Below are 21,860 nucleotides of genomic sequence, written 5' to 3' on the forward strand. Positions count from 1 at the left end.
CAGGCTCTCCTGTTCCGAGTCCCCTCCACTCATGACATCGCGGAAAATAGGATGGTGATACATGGACCTGTGGGGCTTCCCTGGTGGCTCAGATGGTAAAGAATCCGCCTGCAATGCAGGAGAGATGCGTTCGACCCTTTGATCAGTCAGGAAGATCCCCTGGAGAAGGGACTGACTTACCCACTCCAGCATTCTTGCCTGGAAAACCCCATGGACAGAGGAGGCTGTCATTCGGTCCATGGGGTCACAAAGAATTGGACATGACTGAAGCGACTTAGCACGCATGCACACACACACACACCGACTCACAGCACACAAAACTAAATTAAACTAATTCATAAGCAGTATAAAACGGTATGATATACAAAAAGAACACATACAAAAATACTTCATGGCTTTCTTTATTGCAAACAATTCCTGTATCATAATTGAAGGAAACCAGGTACATCATCCTAAAATATACCTGACATAAGTTATTTTGAGCTGAAAGCAATTAAGCAGTAAACACACAAAAAGATCGCTCGTCCAAAGGCAGGAAATCAATTCTTCTTTTGATGAAGATACTCTAACCAGCCTACAGATGGCGCCAGAGGAATTTGCAAGTAAACCTCATTAAATAAAGATAAGGATTTTTAGTTTTGTCGCTCAGCCATGTTTCTTTTGCAACCCCATGTACTGTAGCCCCCCTGACGCCTCTGTCCATAGGATTCCCCAAGCCAGAACACTGGAGTGGGTTGCCATTTCCTTCTCCAGGGGATCTTCCCGACCCAGGGATCAAACCCATGTCTCTTACATCTCCTATATTGGCAGGTGGGTTCTTTACCACTAGCACCACCTGGGAAGCCCTTAAGATATACATAACCCAAGGACAAAACAGCTTTAATGGAGCTGTAACCACAACGCTGAGATATGCCACACATAAGCCCGGCTTCAGCTGGGTTCGGGATCCTCTGTTGGCCTTCACAGGGCACGCCTCTGGCCTCTAACCACCCAGACACCCTGTGCCACAGTTCTCCCATAGGCTTTAGCTCTCATCCCAGGTTTCCCAAGCTGTATTCATCCACGGCATTCGAGTCCTCCAGCTCTCAAAGGCTCTCTCTCCAGGACTCTCTCCTCTTCTCCAGTCTCCCAGACCTGTCTGAGCTCTGGCTGCTCCACCACCCATGCCCGTGAGCCCCGCTCCAAGCTTATCAAACTCACTCCTGTGGGCTCTAGTCCTCCCCCGCCCAGGCTCTCAGATTCCCCACACAGGCTCAAGTCCTTTCCCCAAGTCAATCCCCATCTTCACTTAGGACTGACCCTCTTAAGACGGCCGACAAAGGTCCATATGGTCAAAGTTATAGTTTTTCCAATAGTCATGTACGGACGTGAGTCGGACAATAAAGGCCGAGCACCGAAGAATTGACACTTTTGAATTGTGGTGTCGGAGGAGACTTGAGATTCCCTTGAACAGCAAGGAGATCAAACCAGTCCATCCTAAAGGAAATCAGCCCTGAATATTCATTGGAAGGACTGATATTTAAGCTGAACCTCCAATACTTTGGCCACCTGATGAGAAGAGCTGACTCACTGGAAAAGACCCTGATGCTGCGAAAGATTGAAGGTGGGAGAAGGGGACGACAGAGGATGAGATGGTTGGATGGCACCACCAACTCAATGGACACGAGTTTGAGCAAGCTCCAGGAATTGGTGGACAGGGAAAGCCTAGTGTGCTGCAGTCCATGGGGCTGCAAAGAGTCAGACACAACTGAGTGACTGAATGATAACTCTTAAGACAGCTCAGGTCCCTTCTGAGTCTACCTGCTCCCTCCACTCTCAGGACTTGACCCCGGGCCCCAGCCCCTCCCGCAGGGCAAATCCACTTGCATCTCTGGAGCACTGGCCTCCCCAACCCTCCCAATCCCCTGCTTTGGGACCTCCAGGACCTGGAGAGGTCCAGTGTGCTGGTTCTGTTCCTTCAACAGGCCATGTGTGAACATCCAGCAAAGACACCGGCTCATATGCAATTTCAACATCAGCCATTCTGGTGTCTAGTGACTACCAGGGCAATCTGACTTTGCATATCTTTGGAGTGATGACATTTAACTCATCTCGACTTACTTGACATTTGGTGATCTTACATGTTTGCCTAATTCTCCTTCCACCTTGTATTTATTATTTTTATTGGCCACACTGTGCAGCTTGTGGGATCTTAGTCCCCCAACCAGGGGCTGAACCAAAGCCCTCGGCAGTGAAACGGTGGAGTCCTAACCACTGGACTGCCAGGGAAGCCCCTCCCTTCACCTTTTAATTGATTTGCTGTTTTATTATTGACTTGAATTATTCTTTTTATCCTTTGTGAATCCTTCATCAGATTTAGGTAAATGTCTTCTCCCAGTTTGCTTCTTGCTTTTTCATCACCTTCATGATGCCACTCGATGACCGGAACTTTGAACTTTAGATAACTTCCAACTTAATAACTTTTTGTTTTCAGTTGAGAGTTTTCTGTGTACTAGGAAATGTTGCCCACCCCGTGGTTATGGCAATCTCCTCTATTTTCTTCTTTTTTTTGGCTGCACCATGTGGCTTGTGGGATCTTAGTTCCCTGACCAGGGACTGAACCTGCATCCTCCATAGTGGAAGCATGGAGTCCTAACCACCGGACCGCTAAGGAAGTCCCTACATTTTCTTACAGAACTCTGATAGACTTTTCTCAACTCACTGCTCCTACAGGATGTCTTCCTGTAATAACTAATAGCAATGCTAATGCTAATGAGAACAACAACAGCAGCTAATATTTATTGAGCTTACACAATATTCCAGATACATGTTCAGGGAGTTCACATGTACCAAACTCATCTAATCACAACAGCAGTATTAGGTAGGTGTGATTATCCCCACTTCACGAATAAAGCGCAGCGGGTAAGAGCTCCTTTTCCCAGTGTCTCCCAGGCAGTGAGAGGTGGGAGGGTGGTGGTAACAGGTTGGGGTGAGTGCCACAAGAAAAGCTCTTCCACATATGTTCCACTAGCACAGTTTCACCTTAGAACACATCTGAAATACAACAGAGATGAAGCGGTACTGGAAGGTTTCTATGTGCTCCTTGAAACTAACCTAATCCAGGAGATAACCGCTGACAGCTGAGTATGCTGTGATCAATAAGAAAAAGCGATTTCTCCAAATTCACCGCTCACACGACTTCTGACAGTCTATAAGCAGAAGAGCGACCAGTGAAGGCTTTCTTGCATTCACTCTCATCACTAATCTATCTCACGTCGTGGAAGAAACGAATGTCGAAGGGAGGCCTTTGTAGACAAAAGGCTTTTCAACGGCGGGAATCCTCTCATGCTCTCGAAGCTGGTTTCCATGGTTACATGTGGCCTTTCCACATTCCTTACATTCAGAGGGCTTCTCACCAGTGTGGGTTTTCTGATGCTGCGTCAGCTGGTGGCCGTGACTGAAGGCCTTCCCACACTCCTGACACCCGTAGGGCTTAAACCCCGTGTGAATGCGCTCGTGCTTGACGAGGCTCGAGCCATAGATGAAGGCCTTTCCGCACTCCTTGCATCTATAAGGCGTTTCGCCAGTGTGGATCCTCTCATGCTGAGTGAGGTGGTAGCCGCAGTTAAAGGCCTTCCCGCATTCTGTGCATTTGTACGGCTTCTCCCCTGTGTGGATTCTCTCGTGCTTCACAAGACTCGAACCCCAACGGAAGGCCTTCCCACACTCCTTGCATTCGTGAGGCTTCTCCCCCGTGTGGATTTTCTGATGCTGGGTGAGGTAGTTGACCCGGGTGAAGGCCTTGCCGCACTCCTGGCACTCGTAAGGCTTCTCCCCCGTGTGGATCCTCTTATGTTGCACGAGGCTCGAGCCGCAGATGAAGGCCTTCCCGCAGTCCTTACACTCGAAGGGCTTCTCACCACTGTGGATGCGCTTGTGCTGAATGAGCTTGTACACCCGGCTGAAGGTCTTGCCACAGTCTTTGCACTCGTAGTCCTTCTCACCCGTGTGGAATCTCTGATGCTGGGTGAGCTCGTCGCCGCGCCGAAAGGCCTTCCCACAGTCCTTACATTCATAGGGCTTCTCTCCCGTGTGGATTCTCCTATGGATCACGAGGCTCGAGCCCCATCGGAAGGCCTTCCCGCAGTCTTTACATTCATAAGGTTTCTCACCGGTGTGGATTTTCTGATGCTGAGTAAGCTGATTGCCCCAACGGAAGGCCTTTTTACATTCTTTACATTGATAGGGTTTCTCGCCTGTGTGAATCTTCTGATGCTGAGTGAGCTGATAGCCTCGGCTAAAGGCCTTCCCACATTCCTTACATTCATAGGAATTTTCTCTGTTAGGGAGTCTCTGCTGTGGCCGAACAGGGGTGCTTTCTCTACAAGTGGGGGTATCCCCACAGCTCATTATCCTTTGACTGGCACGTCCCTCTTGAGGGGCCCGTGATCTGTCCAGCTCACCTTCACATGTCCAGTTAAGGCCACGGGATTTACTTTTTCTATTTGAGGTCCCTTTGGAAAAATTCATTCCATAAGTGTTCTTTTGTGAAGGTAAACTCTTGGTCTCGTATGGTGATTCCAAATCTGGGGGGAAAAAAACCAACACACACACACAAACAAATCCAACATATTTTGTTACTTTTTAAGGAAACAAAACCAAAACTAATCACAAACCAAAATCTTCTCTAACAAAAACAAAACTTCTCCAGTGGGAAAAATATGAATCACCTAGAGCTCTTATTAAGATGCAGATTCCATGTCCAGCATTACAATACTTAATGAGGAAGCACTGGAGACATTCCTGCTAAAATCAAACCCAAAAGGCACTGACTGTTATTAATAGTTCTACTATTTCCTATCAGCTATAACAGTTAAGCAAAAAGAAAAAAAACCCAAAAAACAAAAAAACCTGAAGGGGCAAATCTCAAAAATGAAGATGAAAAAGATCATAATTTGTAGATGTGATGATAAGCCTGGAAAACCAAGAAAATCAAATATACCACGACTGTAAAAAACAAAAAGATATAGTTGGATGGTTGTATACACACACACACACACACACACACACACACGTACTATCATTAAAAGTAATTCCTGATACAAAGATTCAACATTCAAAAGATGATGTGTAGAACTATATTTAATAATAAAACTGTGAAACACTTATGAGGCAATGCTTAGAAAAATCTGAGCATCAATAAAGATGCTAACTCAAGGTACTACAAAACATCAAACATTTAAATTCATGACTTCATAACAACACTAGAAAAATGTTAATGGCCAACTTAGAGCAGGCTAGGACACCAACCCTTTGTTATTCAAAGCTAATACTTTTTTTCCCTGAAAGAACAAAGATTTACCTTTCGACTTGAGCAGTCCCACTACACCACCAATAAGCAGGTGGATTATGGTTTCTCTTTAAAGAATTATTACAGTGAACAAATGAAGAGGCAATGATAGAATATCATAATTTTGAACTCCAATGAAATACTGAATCTCGGTACTGAGTGTCAGCAACTGCTAATGACACAGAAAGAGACACAAGCAGATGTTGCTTCATGATGGAAGAAAAGAGCACCCAAGAAACAGTATCACCAAAAAATAATAATAATAATTAAGGAAGAAAGCACATGAAGCTAGGAAAATAACCACATCTCAGAAACTACTGATGGCACAGGGTCCTGTTTCACAAGCACTTGCCTCTCAACAGGGGTGAAACATGAGAAGTAAAACCGACTGGGAGGGAAACAGGGTGAAGGTCAAGTTCAAGGTGGCAACTTCGTCCTCAGAGGCCCTGGGCCTGAGACCTTTGTGGGGAGCCCCCCCAAACGCCTCAGGGGGGGCAGCTGCTCCCTGCCAGGGGGCTGCTCTACACTGTTTTGGTATCTTTTCCCCTCAACCATCAAAGCTCTCTCTCCCTTGCTTCCATAAGAGCATTGTGTCTGGCATAGAAACAAGATGTCTTGCTTTTAAAAGAAGAGAAACGCCACAAGAGGCAGAACTTGGGGAAAAGCTTATTGGCTCAAGATTTTTTTGATTGCGTTTCAGTCAAACGTGTCACAATCTAAATGTCAAAATGATAAAAGACTTCAGGAAACAGAAAGGATTGGAGGACAAAGAGGAAACCAGATGGGTAGATAAAGGGTCTTGTTTTTAAGCTTATAGTGGCAGTAGAACATGGTGGCTGAGCGAATGGATTTGGGGGCCAGAAATCTTAGGTACCATTTTTGCTTCTGCCTCCTTGACTGACCAAGTCACCCTGTGCCCCAGCATACTGATCTATAGTAATATAATAACTGCTCCTATCTCATAAACTAGTGAGAATGGGATGAAATATATTAATATACACACACACCATGCTCAGGATGCTTCCTGGTACATAGTAAGCACAATATTCAGTTCAGTTCAGTCGCTCAGTCGTGTGTGACTCTTTGCGACCCCATGAATCGCAGCATGCCAGGTCTCCCTGTCCATCACCAATTCCCCGAGTTTACTCAAACTCATTGCATATTATGGCTATTATTTCGCTAACAGAGAAATTAAGAAATTTCCTTAGATGTTTATAAGATGATATCGTCTGGTGTTTAACTCAGAATTCACAGATTATAACTTTCAACCTCACTGCAGGTCCAGCGTGTAGGGAGGGGAATTTGCTCAGTGTGGTTTTACATGGATTCTGCTTGTTCAGTGTGCATCTACACAGAGGCTGGTATGCTAGAGAAACTCATGTCATGTGTCAGGCCATCTTCCCTAAAGGTGGGTCCCCACAGTACCACCAACAGCAATCTGGGGGTAAACGTGGGCTCATAGCATGAAGCTTGGTTTCTCCGAAGATGGTCATGAAATAAAATAAATAAATACATTTATTTTCATAAGTTAAATAACCCCAATCAACCCTTTGGTCATTAAGGAAGAGAAGTAATTACATGAGGGCCAGACAGTGGTGGGAAGATCGCAGATGGGTGAGGAGGTACAGGTGTACACGTGATGCCCATTTCCGACTGGACAAAGCTCAAAATGTCCCTTGAGAGCAGGAAGAAAGAAATTCAATGAGGCTCTTGAAAGGTGGTCCTGAAGCTCACCGTGGAGGGAGGTGATGGTGCAGGCACAGAGTCCGGGTTGTCCGAGGCAGGGAACTTACCCAGTGAGACCAGGTTACTGTAGTTCTCCAGCATCACATCCCAGTACAAGTCCCTCTGCCTGGAGTCCAGACATGCCCACTCCTCCTGAGAGAAGTCGATGGCCACATCCGAGAAGGTCACCAAACCCACGCGTCCCTGATGGAGCAGAAGGACATGACTTCAAGATGAAGGAGGGGGAGGGAGGCCCATACTCTGTGCAGAGGTGGACACAGCGAGCAGATTAAAGGCCTGAGACCTGGGTGGGGGCCAGGGAGGTCACTGCTGCGACTAACGCTTAGCCCCTCCTGCTGCAAGAAAGACCATAGACACCATGGGGAATTCTAACCATGCCATTCTGCCAGGAAATGGCTAAAACAAGCCCAGGTTTCTCTTGTGCACAAGTACTGAGCCTGCTACATGCCTGTCTCATGAATTCTCAGCAAACGTGGATTCCTACAGCATTTCTGTTCTCTTTAAGGAGAAAGGAAAAAAAAATGCCAGGGGTTTGCTTCCTGAATATAAAATCTTTTTTACCTTAGAAAATCAGGCTTGCAGGTTTGAATGTTTTCAAGCCTCAGGCTCATCATTTTGCCAGGTTATCTTTTATGCGGTCCGCCTCTGTGATGACAAAAGCGGTTTTTTTCTTTCTTTTTTTTTTTTTTAACTCCATCAATATTGAGAGGGTAACAGGCAGGGAGGCCAGGGGTCTCCAAATGAGGAAATAGGCTGTAACTGTTTAATCTCTCCCTGAAGCGGCAGGAGGAAACAAACTACAAGTGTCAGATTTTTTTCCTTCTCTATACAAAATTAAAAGGAGGTTTCTCTTAAAATTCTGTGTTGCCATGACGACACCCAGTTCCACCTGAACTTAACTCTTCTCACTTGGTCTTAGCCAAAAGGCCGAGAAGCGATGAACTTAACTCTTCTCAAACCTTGAGCTACCCAATGTGCTTTTCTTATGGAAATACTTTTCTTAAACTATGTTAATGAAACTATGTATTAAGTTTGGATTTTGCCTTTCTTCAAAATGATTCTACCTAAGACTAACTTTTTTCTTTTCTCAAACCTTGGGCTGATAACAGCTCAACAAACCAGTATTCGTATCAATTGTTTTATGGCTGGGGGATGACACACCTCATTCCATCCTGTCTCAAAAATGCATCTTGTGGGAGAGGGGCCTGGTAAGACTCCCTCAGCCTTGAGGTGCCTCTCTTATCTGATAAACAGCTTTCTAACTGACGAAAAACAGCTTGCAAAAAACTAACAAGGGGGTACTCTCCATCCCCCTTCTGATGTATATGTCAGAAGCTTCTCTGTCTCTTAATAAAACTCTGTTACACAAAAGTTCTTGAGTGATCAAGCCTGGTCCCTGATCCCGAAGCTAAATTTTCTTCAGAGATCATGAATCTGACACCGTTCACTGTATGCTGTCAATATGAACGGATTAGACTGAATTATTACAATCATACATTTAGGTTGAGTAAAATGTCTTAAGTTCCCTGATTCCAGGAGTATACAATCATCTATTACTTTTAATCTGAAATGACCTTCTTATCTGTTAACCACCCACTAACCCTGCCTTTTCTTTTTTCCTGATTTAGAGGAAAGAGATATCAAATGATTTGGGAACACACAGACAGGTCTGTTTAAAACAAAATTCATCTCCTGGGTCCCCTGACAGGAACATGATCTCTGAGCCAGGGCTTCGTCACCCTCCAATTCTTTGTAAAGCCTGAGCCTGGGAAGATCAGTGGAGGTGAGAGAGGAATCTCATGTGGTCAAATGGGACCAACGTCTCGAACTCATCAAATCATGGACCTGACGCAAATATTTTTCCTGAGGTAGTTTCTGCTTCCATTGTTGCAATTACTCTTGACAAAAAAAGTAAGTAGGGGAGAGACACTGAGTAACTAGCTCAAGGGTTCAGTGAAAAACTTTAGCCACAGAGGTGGGTACAGGGCTACATGGCATCATTATTTGCTGGAGCAGGTCTTCGGTGGGACTCACTTGGGCAGGAGGCTTCACAGTATTTCACAGAAGTATGCACAGGACCCAACATCACAGCTCAAGATGGAAAGAGAAACACACACTCACGTGGGCCATAGTTCTAGAAGTCAAGGACTGGTCAGTGCTCCTGGGGTCTCCTTTACTGAAGACACAAAATCCAGAGATGCCAGATCTACAAGAGGAAAACGAGGAGTGAAAATCAGTGCACCCTGGTCCCCAAATGACTTAGTACAGCCTTCTCACTCCACCTTCGCTGCCAAAGAACCCCATCTTCTTCCCCTACAAGCACACAAAAACACACCTGGAGATTAATAGGATTCTGGAAAAATCCAGTTCTCCCCGAAACTCCAGGAAACCCAGCTGCACAGATGGGGCAGAGGAGCTCTTATTTTATGTCTTGAAATTAGATCTGACAGTGGAGTGGGAGGATTCCTGGCCAGCTCCCTGGTGGGGGATATGGCTGAGAATCCAGCCTTGACCAAAGAGGGGTGCGGCCTTTGCCCTCAGCCTCTGAGAGGTAATGGACGTCGCACATAACAGGGATGTCTTTGCTTTGGGTAGGAGCAAGCCACACTGCGCCTTAGGGTGGGAGCTGGTCACACAGGAAGACCACACAGGTGGTGGGCGGGGATGGGGAGAGCCCGGCTCATGGGCTGCGACTGAGATCAACATCTGGACAACACATCAATCACTGACGCCCACAGGACCCATCAATGACGTCCACGTGAGGAAGCCGAGTGGAAACTCCAAACGCTGAAGCTCAGGGGCGCTGCCCTGGCCGGCAGTACTCTGAGCACACGGTCGCTCGCTGACGCTGGCACAATGTCAGCTGGCGGCTTGACTTCCGGGAGAAGGCGCCGGAAGCCCCAGGGCGGGAACTCGCTGGCCCCACCCTGTATACCTGCCTCCCTGGCGGCTGTCCCCCGCAGCCTTGCCCTGTCATTCACAGCAACCAGGAGTGGGGCAGTGTTCGGCGAGTTCCAGGAGCCCCTCTAGTCCTGAGTTAGGAAACCTGAGGGTGGTTTAGGGAAGCTCCTGATCCTGCCTCTGGTGTGACGACGGAGAGGGGCTCTGTGTGGAGACCGGGCCCTCAACGTTCACTGATGGAGGCTGGGGGAGCCTGGGCAGAGGGCCCGTCACGGTCACTCACACCGTCCAGGGTGGGGGTGCTGCACCATACCGAGTCGAGCTCTTCCGGCCTCTGGACAGGGTCAAGTCACCAAGACTTGGCAGGCGGACAAGGAGGAGAGAGAACTACCCAGATAGGGTCTGGCATTCTGAATCCACCAAAGCTGGCTGCATAAATACATGCAGAATATCAAAGTGAAAATGTACTAGAGGGCTATTCAATGTTAAGTCAGAAGAAATACTTGAAGACATGAAAAATTTTTTCAGGTATATTGTCAGTAAGGAAATCAGGCTATTGAAACGACGTTTCTCAATACGCATACATACATGTTTATATACAATATATACCATGATTGAGGTATCTGTATCTATATAGATATAAACACACATACATGTTGAGACCAATTCTCAAAAGATAAAGTTCCACACTCTTTTGCAAAGGGGACCTCTTGAACTTACAGAAATATCTCTGAATAACTTATTTTGGGGATTTTTTTTTTTTTTTAACAGAATAACATCTCATTTCTTTTTACGTCCTAATACCTAAACCAACTCTGTGATGTCTATCTACATCCTCCCACATATGTTGGAGGACTGACTGGGAAAAAAATGGCTAAAATGCCAACTGATGCCCCACAGATACTGATAGGTATCTAGATGCTGCTTAGTCTTAGTCTTGAAGGGAGGGTGAGCTCTGCTTTTGAACCTGTCCTTCAGCCACAGTGTCCTGTAGATAAACACTAAATCCCCTAACCCTGCTAGCGTTCTCATTGCATGCAACACTATTAGGAGAAAATATGTAAGGTATAAAACATAGAAAATGAATTCATTTATTGACACACAGAGTCTGTCATTTGGAAGTACTTTGGTCATGATCTGACAACACAAGAATGAAGCCCTCTTCCTAGCAGCTCTCAGGGTACATTACCTGGAATTCTCCAAACCCATAAATCCATAAGCTCATGATGAAAACCTCGGATTCCAACAGAGAGGCAGCCTACAAAATACCTGACCAGTTCCTCTTAAAACCACCAAGGTTGTCAGAAACAAGGGAAGTGTAAGAAATCAGCACAGCCTCGAAGAACTTAAGCAAACATGACAACGAAATGTAATGTGGTATCCTGGATGGGATCCTGGAACAGATGAAAACCACTGTGTAAAAACTAGGGAAACCTGTGGGACTTCCCTGGTGGTCCAATGGTTAAGATGTTGGCAGTTCCACTGCAGGGGGTGAGGGTTCGATCCCTGGTGGGGGAACTAAGATCCCACATGCCTCGCAGCCAGATAATAACAAAAAAATAAATAAAAAAACGTAGTCAAAACTGTTTTTAAAAAAGCACTAAGGAAATCTGAATAAAGCATGGATTTCAGTTAACAGTAATGTTCCAGAATTGGTTCATTAATTGTAACTAATATCCCATACTAATATGAGTTGTAAATAATAGGAGAAACTGGGTGCAGGGTACCTGGGAATTCTGTGTACTATCTTTGCAATTTTTCTGTAAAACTAAAACTGTTCTAACTGAAAAAAAAAAAAAGGAAAACGGTTCTAAAAAATATAATCTATTAAAAAGAACAATTTGCAACCACATGTGGCCCACAAAGCACAAAATATTTAATATGGGACCCTTTAGAGAAAAAATTTGCCAAACCCTGCTCGAGATCCAGAACCCACACACAGCATCAAACTGTACTGCCTCTCATCATTCGTAAAAAGATGTAACTGAAACTGTCAGACCTCAAATAAGACCTGGCTGATAACAACAAATTTCTATTTAATGATTACTAGAGAAAAAAAAAAAAAAAAAACACCTTGCCTTCAATGACAAAGACCTTTGCTCAAACCCCATTCTTAAAAACCTCACAAAGCTCAACACTTTGTCATTAACTCACTAAAACATTCTTACTGTGCTCTGAAAGTCAGTCCTGTGCAAAAGACCAAAGATATGTAGCCTTTGATTCCACCTAAAAATTAATATCATAATATTATATTACCATATCACATGCTAAAACTACTAACATTAACCTCCCAGTAGTATCCCTTGATCCTATTGGATTCTTAGAAGATCACACAAGAGGATGTGAACAATTTGCCTACTGAATACATGAGTATTCATGGGAGAGGGCTGGTCAATGGGGAAGACACTGCACAATTGCTTGGGAAGCAATTATTGAGTTAATACAGAGGACATTTCAGGTCAAGGAAAGTAAATATTCTTAAGTGCTACAGATTCAGATCATTTACTGAACAAAAAGTTCACCTGGAACTTGATGTGAAGATCTGTGATAATCTGTCTTCTTCTTCAGGATGCTTTTTCTGGAGGACAGCTGGCCCGGAGGAAAGAAAAGACAGAATGAGACACTGGGGCCTTTCCGGAGCACAGACTACATCAGGAAATACCCTCCCATTTCCAGTCTCAAAATGAGGTAATCGCTTTCCTCAAAGACTAAATTGGCAAAGCAAAAACTACACTCCCTGATACATAACTGTACTTTTATGTTGCCTGCCCAAGTACAGCTATTTCACACCAGTATTTTTGAACCAAATCCTTTCAGGGAAAGGTGTGTCAGTCTTGAAGAATCAAAGTTACATAAAGGCCATAAAGAGATGTTTTCATTCTTCCTAGTTTAAAGAGAATAGACTTTAAGTAGGGAGCTTCGCATAGGAAAATCTAATTAAAAAGCCAAAATTAATTTTAAGGAAAGCATGGGCCCAACCCTGAGTAATAGCATAAATCTTCATAAAGCTAAAAAAAGACAAAGCAAATACCCTCCAAGACCACACCTAAGACGTGATACATATGTACAGTGGAATATTACTCAGTCATAAAAAGGAACGAAACTGGATCATTTGTAGAGACGTGGATGGGCCTACAGTTTCTCATACAGAGTGAAGTTAGAAAAATAAATATCATCTATTAACACCTATGTGTGGAATCCAGAAAAATGGTACAGATGAACCTAGTTCCAGGGCAGGAATGGAGACACGGACCTACAGAATGGACATGTGGACAAAGGGCCGGGGCAGGGAGAGGTGGGTGGGATGAACTGGGAGATCAGGGATGACATATACACAGACCAAGTGTGAAACAACCAGTGGGGGCTTCAGTAGAGCACAGGGGCTCAGCGTGGTGCTCTCTGATGACCTAGAGGGCTGGATGGGTGGGGGGTGCTGGGAGGGGGGCCCAAGAGCAAGGGGAGGGGAGTGTACTTACAGCTGATCCACTTCGTTATACAGCAGAAACTAACACAACATTGTGAAGCAATTATACTTCAAAAAAAAAAAGGCACCGAAAACAAGGGTGCATCCAGATGTATTTCAGAGATTCCGGGAGACTAGGCCCTACTAATTGGGGGTACCTCGCCCTCCCGCACCTCCCAGGTCAGGGACCTCGCCCTTCCAAAATAGAATCCCTCCCCCACCCCGGGACTCTTCCATCTTGTCACTCAGATAGCCTGGACTTTAGAAGGATGGCACCTCTAGCTCTAAAGTCGCCATCTCCTGACGACACCTGTGTCAATTCCCGTCATTTTCATTACAGGGTTCGGGCTCCCACGTCCCTTGGGGGCCGCTGTGCCCCGGCAAGTACTGCAGGGGGGAACGTGTGGGCGGAGGGTCCAGCGGAGACACCGGAGCTACAGGTGATACCGTCACACACCCCCTCCCCGGGCTCACTCAACCCATGCCCACACACCCGGGCGCCAGCCTGCACCTGTCACAGCTGAACAAACGCACACACCGCGGCTGCGACACACCGCCTGACGCCCCCGCCAGAGACACGGCGCCCGGCTCCGCCAACCCCACAGACACGTCAAGACGGCTCTCACAGCCCCGCCGCCCCCGCCAGAGCCCACGCGCGTGGAACTCACGAGGAGCGGAGCGGAGGCGTCCGAGTCCGAGGCTCACACGCACCGGGGGTGAGGGGTGCACAGCCGCGGAGATGGGGTCAGGTCGCCTCCCCGCTTCACACACTCACGCACAAGTGCGTCACAACTGCAGGGACCCGGCCCGTGTCCCTCACCGACGCCCACGCGCACCTTAGTCTGTAGACAAGGCCGAGTCCCATCACACACACATACACACACACACTCACGCACACGCTCGCACTCCCTCCGCAGCGATTCCCAAAGCCACAGGCCGACGCTCCGCTTCGGGCCTCTGGGCCTTTTTCCGCACCGCCACCGCCCGCCGCCTTCCACTGCAGGTTTCTTCCCGGGATGCTAATTACTCACCGCTCTGGGCCCAACAACTAACACGGTGTCGGGAGGGAGGGAGCGCAGGCGTGCAGGTTAACTCCGGACAGCGTCGCCAGGAAACCAGAGCTTGAAAAAAAAAAAAAACTGACGCGCAGAAAGCGCATCTCCCAGCATGCAACTCCCGGCGAGGCTAATGGACTCGTGTCCCAAAGCCCTCTGGGAAACGTAGTCCAAAAAACGGGGAATTTGCGGAGCTGAAAGCTCAAGGGCTCTTTTTCCCAGCATGCAACTCCGCAACGGCCCTACTAGAGCTGTGCCTCAGAGCCTTCTGGGAAGTGTAGTTCTCATCTCAGGTAATACACACGGTTCCTCAGAAGGCATCTCTCCCTGCGTAAAAAGGAGCTGTTGCCCCTAGACTTGGGACGGAGTGTATTACAGAGTCGCAGAGTTTGTAAATGCTGGGAGGTCAGATCTCTTTTCTTTTATTACTCATTTTAGTATTAGTATCTTTACTACTACTACTTAAAAAAAAAAAAAAAACCTTTTTATTTTATACTGGAGTATAAATGGCAACCCACTCAAGTATTGTTTGCCTGGAAAATTCTGAGGACAGAGAAGCCTGGCGAGCTGCAGTCTATGAGGATGCAAAGAGTCAGACAGGGCTGAGCACAAATTACACTTATAGCTGATTAATAATGTGGTGATAGTTTCAGGTAGACAGCAAAAGGACTCAGCCATGCGTATATATGTATCCACTCTCCCCCAGACTCCCCTCCCATCCAGGCTGCCCCGTGACTATGAGCAGAGTTCCCTGTGTTATACAGTAGGACCTTGTTGATTATTCATCTTAAATATAGCAGCGTGTGCATGTCCATCCCAAACTTCCTAACTATCCCTTTCCTCCTTCTTCTAACAGGAAAAAAAGCTTTATTAAGTTCTTACATATACATGTAAGGTACATCTTGGACTTCCCAGACGGCATTAATAGTAAAGAAAGTGAAAAGTGAAGTCACTCAGTCGTGTCCGATTCTTTGGGACCCCGTGGACTGCATGCAGCCTACCAGGCTCCTCCCTCCATGGGATTCTCCAGGCAAGAATACTGGAGTGGGTTGCCATTTCCTTCTCCAGGGGATCTTCCTTATCCAGGGATCAAACCCAGGTTTCCCGCATTGCGGGCAGACGCTTTAACCTCTGAGCCACCAGGGAAGCCCTAATAGTAAAGAACACCCCTGCAAATGCAGGAGATTTTTTTTTTTTTTTCTTGGTCACTCAATTTATATTTATTAGGTAAACCAAAAGACCTGTTTGATTTGTTACACAAATATGTGTATGTGTATATATGACTGAAATTAACATCTCGCAATAGAAAATGCCTGTATTCAGAGTCCACCAGTGCTTTGGGATTCTGAGCTATTTTCTGGTATGGTAAACAGACTTAGCATCTCCATCTCCAGTGGATGCAAGCTGCCTCCTGTGATAATCAAGGAATGCAGTGGTCCTCCCAAGTCCACAGTAGACATCTGCTGCAAAGTGCCTGCTGCAATCTTCTGGTCCTCAGCTCCAACCCTGGCTAAGCCGACACACAGTGTCTCCTCGGTGACAGCTGGTTCTTCTCCTCGTATTCGCTGATTCTGAACAATCTCCAGAAGTTGCTGGACTGCTTGGTTGACACTCATATACCGAGGAGGTTCATAGATCTTTCTTCCCCTGATTAGATTTTCCACAGACTGCTCCTTTACTTTGATATCGAGTAGGCATAAAGTGTGCGTGCCATTTTGCCTGTTCTTCTTCACTCTGTCAAAGAAGCTTTCTGGTTTCCAAGTGTCCGTCCAGAAAACGATAGACACTGTCTCTCCAAACTTATACAACTGCAAGCCGCAGCAGCCTACAGCATTCATTATGGACGCATTGTGTATAACTCTGTAAGGAATCCCCAGTTTTGTTGTTCTCAGAATAAGAGCACTGTGTGTTGTAGCCCCAAATGGATCACCAACTACAAGGAATGCAACATCACTGATATCAGCATCCTTTAAAATATTATCTGCCTCCTGTTCCACTTCTTCTCTATCAGCGAGAATTAATTTTCTCTCATAAAACTCTTCCAGAACTTCTTTCCCTACGGTCAGGACTGACGTGTAGGCTTCCAGATACACTCGACTGCAGCGTCTGACAGCTTCCAGGCCCTTGACTGTGATGTCCTTAGCATCTCCCAGGCCCAAACCAATCATGTAAAACATCTCAAATAACAGGGGGAGGGTGACTGCAGGATGAGATGAATATGAAAATCAAGTGTCAGCTACACCGAGGATACCTAAAATCAGCTGAGAAAACGACAGTTGAATCCCTGTCCTCCCCAAATTCCTATCTGCCTCCGTTCCCCAGAAGTAGCTGCCCAAGCGGAGGATGTACCGGGAGAAAGGAATGCAGGAGATTTAAGAGACCAGGCTTTGATCCCTGGGTCAGGAAGATCATCTGGAGGAGGGCATGGCAACCCACTCCAGTGTTCTTGCCTGGAGAATCCCGTGGACAGAGAAGCCTGGCAAGCTACAGTCCATCAGGTCACAGAGACAGACACGGATGAAGCGATTTAGCATGCAAACATGTACGTGAGAGCTTTCAGAAGCGAATGAAGACCTGAAGAACAGACCAGAGCAGGAAGCTTTTATACCTTTTAGACAAAGGAAGGATAAATTTGTTAAGTATTGACAGTGCAATGAGCAAGTGAGAGTCCAATTAGGGCTCAGTAATCCTTACCTTTGGACTTCCCTGGTGGGTCAGTGGTAAAGAACCCGCCTGCCAATGCAGGAGACACAGGAGACTCAGGTTTGATCCCTGGAAGCACCGAGGATGGTGGAGTTAAGCATGGCTGCTTTCACGGGCAGATAGAGGGAAGCCTCTTATCCTGGTCACTTTCTAGATGGTGGTAGCTACAAAGAGAAATAGGCAACAGAGCTCTCGGAGTGAAGAGATAAAGGAAAATGAAATGTCCCTGGGACAACCCTTCATGGTAGCCCTTCATAAGTACCCTTTGAATTCTTTCGAACACTTGGCAGTTGTAATATTGCCAAAGCACCTGATATTTTCAGGTGTTTAAATCCCTAGTGACCACTTAAAAAAAAAAAATATATATATATATATATACACACACACACATATATATATATTCAACTTATTGTTTTTGGAAAGAATTCACACCAGGTGGCGCTAGTGTTAAACAATAGCCTGCGAAAGCAGGAGCCGTAAGAGACAGGTTTGATCCCTGGGTTGAGATGATCCCCTGGAAGAGGGCATGGCAACCCACTCCAGTATTCTTGCCTGGAGAATTCCATGGACAGGGGAGCCTGGAAGGCTACAGTCCATAGGGTCGTAAAGAGTTAAACATGACTGAAGCGACTTAGCACGCACTCACAAACAGGGAAGGAAGTTACCGTAACAAAACAGAAACTTTTGGACAAAATTCAGCATCCTGTTGTTTTTCTTTTCTGCTTCAGAATTTATAGCAGGAATTGATGTGCTCCATGAAATATTGAATACTTCCCCATCTTTGTGTTCACCATAAAGAAGGCTGAGCGCTGAAGAATTGATGCTTTCAAATTGTGGTGCTGGAGAAGACTCCTGAGACCCACCTGGACAGCCAGAGACCAAGCCGGTCAATCTTAAAGGAAATGAATTGCAAGGAGTGATGCTGAAACCGAAGCTCCAGTACTCTGGCCACCTGATGCGAAGAGCCGACACATTGGAAAACACCCTGATTCTGGGAAAGATTGAAAGCAGGAGGAAAAGGGGATGACAGAGGATGAGATGGTTGGATGGCCTCACTGACTCAATGGACATGAGTTTGAGCAACTCTGGAAGATGGTGAAGGGCAGGGGAGCCTAGCGTGCTGCAGTCCATAGCGTGGCAAAGAGTCAGACATGACTAAGTGACTAAACAACAAAAGCAAAACACCGTGTCAGCCAGGCCTGTGGGGTTCCAGCTGGGCTAAGTCTGTCCATGACAGGATCAGGTGCTCTTTCTTTATTGAGAAGCAGAAAATCACTGTGAAAGTGTTGAGAGCACAAGCACAAAGTCAGAAAGCTGGGGGGGGGGGGGGGGGGAGGGGGGTTGTGAAGCTTTTTGGAGTAATAAAAAAATCAAACAGCCAAAAAAATTTCAAAAAGAAAAAACCTCAAGTCGATAAAGTAAACTAAAAAAAAAAAAAAAAAAAGTAAAAAAAAGCAAACAACCAAAACCAGAAGGCAGGAAATAGGGATTAGAGTGGGGGAAAGTGAAGTAGACAGCAATTCCCTGGCAGTCCAGTGGTGAGGACTCTTTTATATCTGAGGTCTCAGGTTCAATCCCTGGTTGGGGAACAAAGATCCTGCAAGACAAGGGACATGGCAAAAAAAAAAAAAAAGAAAGAAAGAAAGAAAATTTTTTAAGTGATACAAGGAATCAATGAAGCTAGAAGTTTGGTTCTTTGAAAATGGGAAAATCTTTAGCTAGATTGACCGGGGCAGGGGGAGAAAAATGGATTATGCAAGAAGTCAAAGATCACTAGAGATGCTTCTAGTCTGTCTAGGTATGTGTGTGGCTAAGGTGAAGCATCAAAAAAGCAAAGAAACATGAATATGTTGACACTGCAAATAAACAAACCTGAGTTACTCCAGACCAGAGTTTGCCAAAGTGTTTCTCTTAAGAGCCAAGTAGTCAATATTTTACTTGTGCAGGCCACATGTGCTCTGGACTACACATTCCTCTGTATTTTCACTAACAACCTTTTGAAAATAAAAACCACTCAGCCTCTAGCCCACACAAAATCAGGCCCACAGGCAAGATTTGAGCTATGGACCAGAGTTTTTTGAGCTATGGACCTGACTGCTCCCCTAAACCAATAGGTAAGGATAGGGAAGAAAAATTCTAGATCAGCATTATCCAGTATGGTAACAAAGGCACGTACAGTCTTGAGCACTTGAAATGTGGCTAGGTGTAAAATGTACACTGAGATTTGAAGACTGTTCAAAAATAAAAGGATAAAATATCTCATTAGTGATTTTTACATTATGTGTTTAAACGATAAAATTTTGAACTAAATACATTATTAAAAGTAGTTGTACCTGTTTCTTTTTCCTTTTCTAATGTGATACTAAGACAGCGCCATTCTCTTCTGCAATTTGTCAAAAATTGTTAAGTGTGCCTGTCTTTGACTCAACAATCCCACATAAGATACACACTATTTTACACACTAATTAAAAGCTTTCCCATGACATATACATGGACACTTGTCACCTTTCCCAAAGAACCTCCTCTTATCCTCAGGAGCTCACATTGACCCAGGGATCAACAATCGTTGACTTTCTGTAGAGTTTGGGAATTTTTTTGTTTTGTTTTGGATAGTTTTGTTTCTGTCTTGCTACGTTTTGATTTTGTGGAGTGGGGATTGTTTTGTTTTCTTGTTGGGGAGGGATTTTTTTTTTTTTTTTTGGTTGTTTGCAGAGTGTGGGGAATATTGCAGTATTTGTGTGAAGCAGAAAGTGTGTATGTTAGTCACTCAGTCATGTCTGACTCTTAGTGACCCCATGGACTGCCAGGCTCCTCTGTCCTTTGGATTCTCCAGGCAAGAATACTGAAATGGGTTGCCATTTCCTTCTCCAGGGATCTTCCCAGGGATCAAACCTAGGTCTCCCACATTCCAGGCAGATTCTTTAGCCACTGGGGAAGCAGAACTCATATACAAATCCATTAGGTTATCCGTGGTTCTTCTGGAGGCTGTCTCTTCCTAGACAGAATTCACCATTTTTTAGGGCTTCCCAGATGGTTCTAGTAGTAAAGAATCCACCTGCCAAAGCAGAGGGGTTGATCCCTGAGTTGAGAAGATGCCCTGGAGGAGGAATTGGCAACACACTCCAGGATTCTTGCCTGGAAAATCCCATGAATGGAGGAACCTGACAGGCTACACTCCGTGGGGCTGGAAAGAGTCAGGCATGACTCACATTCTTTAAACTTTTATGTAATGAATGACCTAACCAATTGTGAAATTTCAAATAAGGTGAAAAATTACATTATTTAAGTTAACTGAAATACTCAGCTGAAATTAACTAAACTGGCCCACAGGCAGGATCTTTGTGGACATGGAAAACAGAGTGTAGTTGTACTTCAGGGCTGCGGACAAACAGATGAGGTGAGGTGAGAAGCCGGTTTGCAGACGCTATGAAAAACAGTATGGAGGTTCCTCAAAAATCCAAAATAACTACCACATAACAATTCCACTCCAGGTTATATATCTGGGGGAAAAAAATTAACTTGAAAAGATACATGCAGCCCAATATTCTTAGCATTATTTACAATAGTCAAGACACAGAAGCAACTCAAGTGTCCACCAAAAGACAAATGGACAAAAAAAGATGTATATGTATGCAATAGAATACTAGGAAGGCATAAGAAAGAACAAAGTTCTCCATTTGCAACATAGATGTACCTGAAAGTTGTTATACTTAATGAAATAAAGTAAGATAAATTACTTAATGAGAAATCTAAAAAATAAATGTGTATTAACAAAAGAGAAGAAGAATCACTGAGAAAATAAGCTAGTTAGTGGTTACCACCCAGGTGAGAGAAGGGTTAGGAACAAATGTGGTAGAGGATTAAGAGATACAGACTACTATGTATAAAATAAGCTTCAGCATATATGGTGCAGCATGGAAAATAAAGCCATTATATTAATATATAATTACTCTAAATGAAATACAATCTATAAAATTATGTCACTGTGTTATACACCTGGAACTAAAATATTATTGTAAATCAACTGTACCTCAGTCTAAAAAAAAATGAATGAATGAATGGGTAAAGGCAGCCCATGGTGTATTAAAATATTCCAGTGGAAATACAGACATCAAAAATCCAATGCTTAAGTGTATGATGATATCATCTTCAGAATGAATGATGAATGTGCTAAAGTCATTCAATTTCCCTATTTTATTTGGATTCCAGCTTTACCAAGGTATAATGGTAAATTTAAAATTGTATATATTTAGATTTTCTTTTAGAAAATTTAAAATAAACAGAAAATTGCGTTTCATTTCAACAGTAACAAAAAGAAATTCCAACAGCATCAATTAAAAGAAAAAAAAAAAAAAGATTTGGATATACCACATGGCTTGCAGGACCTTAATTCTCCCATCAAGGATCCAACCTGAACCCAGCAGTGAAAGTTCGGACTCCTAACCACTGGACTGCCAAGGAAGCCCCTCAACAAATTTTTTTTTAATATTTAGGAACAATTTCCACAGAGTTCTTGGGAAATAAAAACAAAGAGTTAGTGAATGACACTAAAGAAGATTAATGCAATGAAGAGTCACATCACAGAAAAGTAAATAAACACAGTGCAACCCTTGACACAGTATATAGTTACCCAAATTTTCTTCCTGTGTGGCAATCTATGTGT

At 44.7% G+C, this 21,860-nt stretch overlaps 2 protein-coding genes across 2 annotated transcripts in view; both read right to left on the minus strand.

Annotated features, from left to right (window-relative positions):
* LOC136161696 (zinc finger protein 420-like) overlaps positions 1 to 17,226 on the minus strand; it is a 34,018-nt gene extending 16,792 nt beyond the window's left edge. Inside the window, 6 exon segments of the mRNA XM_065926717.1 lie at positions 3,354 to 4,565; positions 7,123 to 7,258; positions 9,197 to 9,281; positions 12,499 to 12,565; positions 14,471 to 14,560; positions 17,189 to 17,226. Coding sequence (XP_065782789.1) covers positions 3,354 to 4,565; positions 7,123 to 7,258; positions 9,197 to 9,205 — 1,357 coding nt within the window. The 5' untranslated portion in view covers positions 9,206 to 9,281; positions 12,499 to 12,565; positions 14,471 to 14,560; positions 17,189 to 17,226.
* Positions 15,693 to 16,807, minus strand: LOC136158912 (diphthine methyl ester synthase). Its single transcript, XM_065920759.1, has one exon. The coding sequence runs from the start codon at positions 16,669 to 16,671 to the stop codon at positions 15,814 to 15,816; it is 858 nt and encodes a 285-aa protein (XP_065776831.1). The 5' UTR covers positions 16,672 to 16,807; the 3' UTR covers positions 15,693 to 15,813.
* Positions 17,227 to 21,860: the final 4,634 nt, after the last annotated feature.

Source organism: Muntiacus reevesi, chromosome 2, assembly GCF_963930625.1.
Source record: "Muntiacus reevesi chromosome 2, mMunRee1.1, whole genome shotgun sequence".
Classification (NCBI taxonomy): domain Eukaryota; kingdom Metazoa; phylum Chordata; class Mammalia; order Artiodactyla; family Cervidae; genus Muntiacus; species Muntiacus reevesi.

Coding starts and splice junctions, on each gene's coding strand:
- LOC136158912 (XM_065920759.1), bottom strand. CDS start 16,671: ATGTTTTACATGATTGGTTTGGGCCTGGGAGATGCTAAGGACATCACA.